General features: G+C 50.3%; 1 protein-coding gene across 1 annotated transcript; it reads right to left on the bottom strand.

Annotated features, from left to right (window-relative positions):
- Positions 1-81: 81 nt before the first annotated feature.
- On the bottom strand, positions 82-889 carry LOC128276786 (trypsin 3A1-like). The gene is made up of 3 exons (XM_053015245.1): positions 832-889; positions 472-755; positions 82-414 (listed from the first exon to the last, which is right to left on the bottom strand). The coding sequence occupies exons 1-3, from the start codon at positions 887-889 to the stop codon at positions 82-84; spliced, it is 675 nt and encodes a 224-aa protein (XP_052871205.1).
- Positions 890-1588: the final 699 nt, after the last annotated feature.

The raw sequence follows: 1588 nt of genomic DNA, 5'->3' as shown, positions 1-1588 counted from the left end.
GCCACCGGCGCAGAACATGCTGCAAGAGAGAAAGGCTGTAAGCATGGCCGATCGGACACCACGAGGACGAACTGCGCATCCTTACCGTTCCGTTATCTGGTCTATCCACGACGCCGCACACAACGAGCGCTGTTGAAGGTACACTTGCAGCGATTGCAGTATGAGGGGCGTATAACCACCTTCCGCAGTGCCCCAGCCAATTACGGTGGCGGTCGACGGGATAGGATACACCGTGTAGGTGTCCGCCAATGCTATCGCCTGGATGCGGTCAATGAAAAAGGATGCGGTCACGTGTATTACCGCCACATCGTAATCCAACGTTTGCCGATCGAACTTCGGATGCAGATAGTATTCGTCCGCGTTGAAAATATAGCCACCAGCCAGGCGATGCGGAGTCCCGCCTCGGAACGTTATCTGCAAATAGTTTTGTGAGCAAACCCGCTACGCACGTCGCGTTCTCTGCACACTTACTCCAGCCGGATAGGTGGCATCATCTAAGCAGTGGGCTGCACTCAATGCCCAGCGTGAGGAAATGACCGATGCACCACATATGTGCGTTCCCTCGTGGCGCAGCGACAGCTGGTACGGATAGGTATCAATGGAAGCAGAGTCTCCACCGAAAATAAACGGCGATGGGGCGTCACGGTCCATTTCCGGTTTCTCGTACTCGATCGTTTCATTCTTGGGCCACAGGCGGTGTTTGATCAGCAAACGAAAGAGGGCCGGCTGACGCGAGTAGTAGTAATTTTGATGATCTACAAATTGGTAGGCCACACATGTTTAAACACAAATTAACCCGTTAACCTTACGTCCACATCGTTGCCAGTTTACCGATAATAGAACTAAACACTGGTCCCACCAACAGGGCCAATAGGAAGGCCCGCGGCATTTTCGAGCAGACCAGCCTCTGTCTCACTAACTTTCAAATTTTTAAGCCAAACTCAGTTTTCGGTCACCAACCAATGACAGTCCGCACGGGATGTGCAGAGGCTTATATTTAAAAATCTCAAACAGAGCTTTATCTTACACTTTTAGCATCTGCAAACAAGAGATATGTGAGGTGACCGGTTATCTCTCGCGAACCTGCCCGTTGCTACAGCGCGTCACAAAGCCAGACCCAGCATCAACACCCGATCTCGCCGGGCGATCCCATTTCGTATCCAAGCCTCTGCGACTACGGTGACGGCGTCCTCGGTGAAGGAGAGTGAACCGAATCAACAGCTTCCAGCACAAAACACTCCGTTCAACAACGTCACAGAAAAATATCAACCGGTCCGTGCTTATCAGACGACGCACGATGAAATGTAAAATAAAAGGAAGCAAATGTGTTTACTTTCGCGTCTACCGAAACTACCATTAAAGAGAAATCAGTCTACACAGAGAAAGTGACGATAATAGTTGCAGATTGATCAATTTTGCATCCGCAAGGAACCTGGTGATTGGAAGTGGCAAATTTGCGTGAAAGGACATCCACAAAGCCACGTGGGTGTCCCCGGATGGAGTTACTTCCAATCCAATCACGGTTTGATTGATCGGCGACATCAATCGAGACTGCTAATCGTCAGAACATTTCGGATTTGGCCTTTCG

Source organism: Anopheles cruzii, unplaced genomic scaffold (genome assembly GCF_943734635.1).
Source record: "Anopheles cruzii unplaced genomic scaffold, idAnoCruzAS_RS32_06 scaffold02442_ctg1, whole genome shotgun sequence".
Lineage (NCBI taxonomy): Eukaryota > Metazoa > Arthropoda > Insecta > Diptera > Culicidae > Anopheles > Anopheles cruzii.
This window is presented reverse-complemented; position numbering and strand designations above follow the sequence as displayed.

What these genes read in the sequence shown, in the direction of transcription:
- LOC128276786 (XM_053015245.1), bottom strand. Translation starts at nt 889, where the DNA reads ATGCCGCGGGCCTTCCTATTGGCCCTGTTGGTGGGACCAGTGTTTAGT. An exon ending in AGTGTTTAGTTCTATTATCG is followed by an intron (nt 756 to 831) that starts GTAAACTGGCAA and finishes ACCAATTTGTAG; the next exon opens with ATCATCAAAATTACTACTAC. An exon ending in ATGCCACCTATCCGGCTGGA is followed by an intron (nt 415 to 471) that starts GTAAGTGTGCAG and finishes AACTATTTGCAG; the next exon opens with ATAACGTTCCGAGGCGGGAC.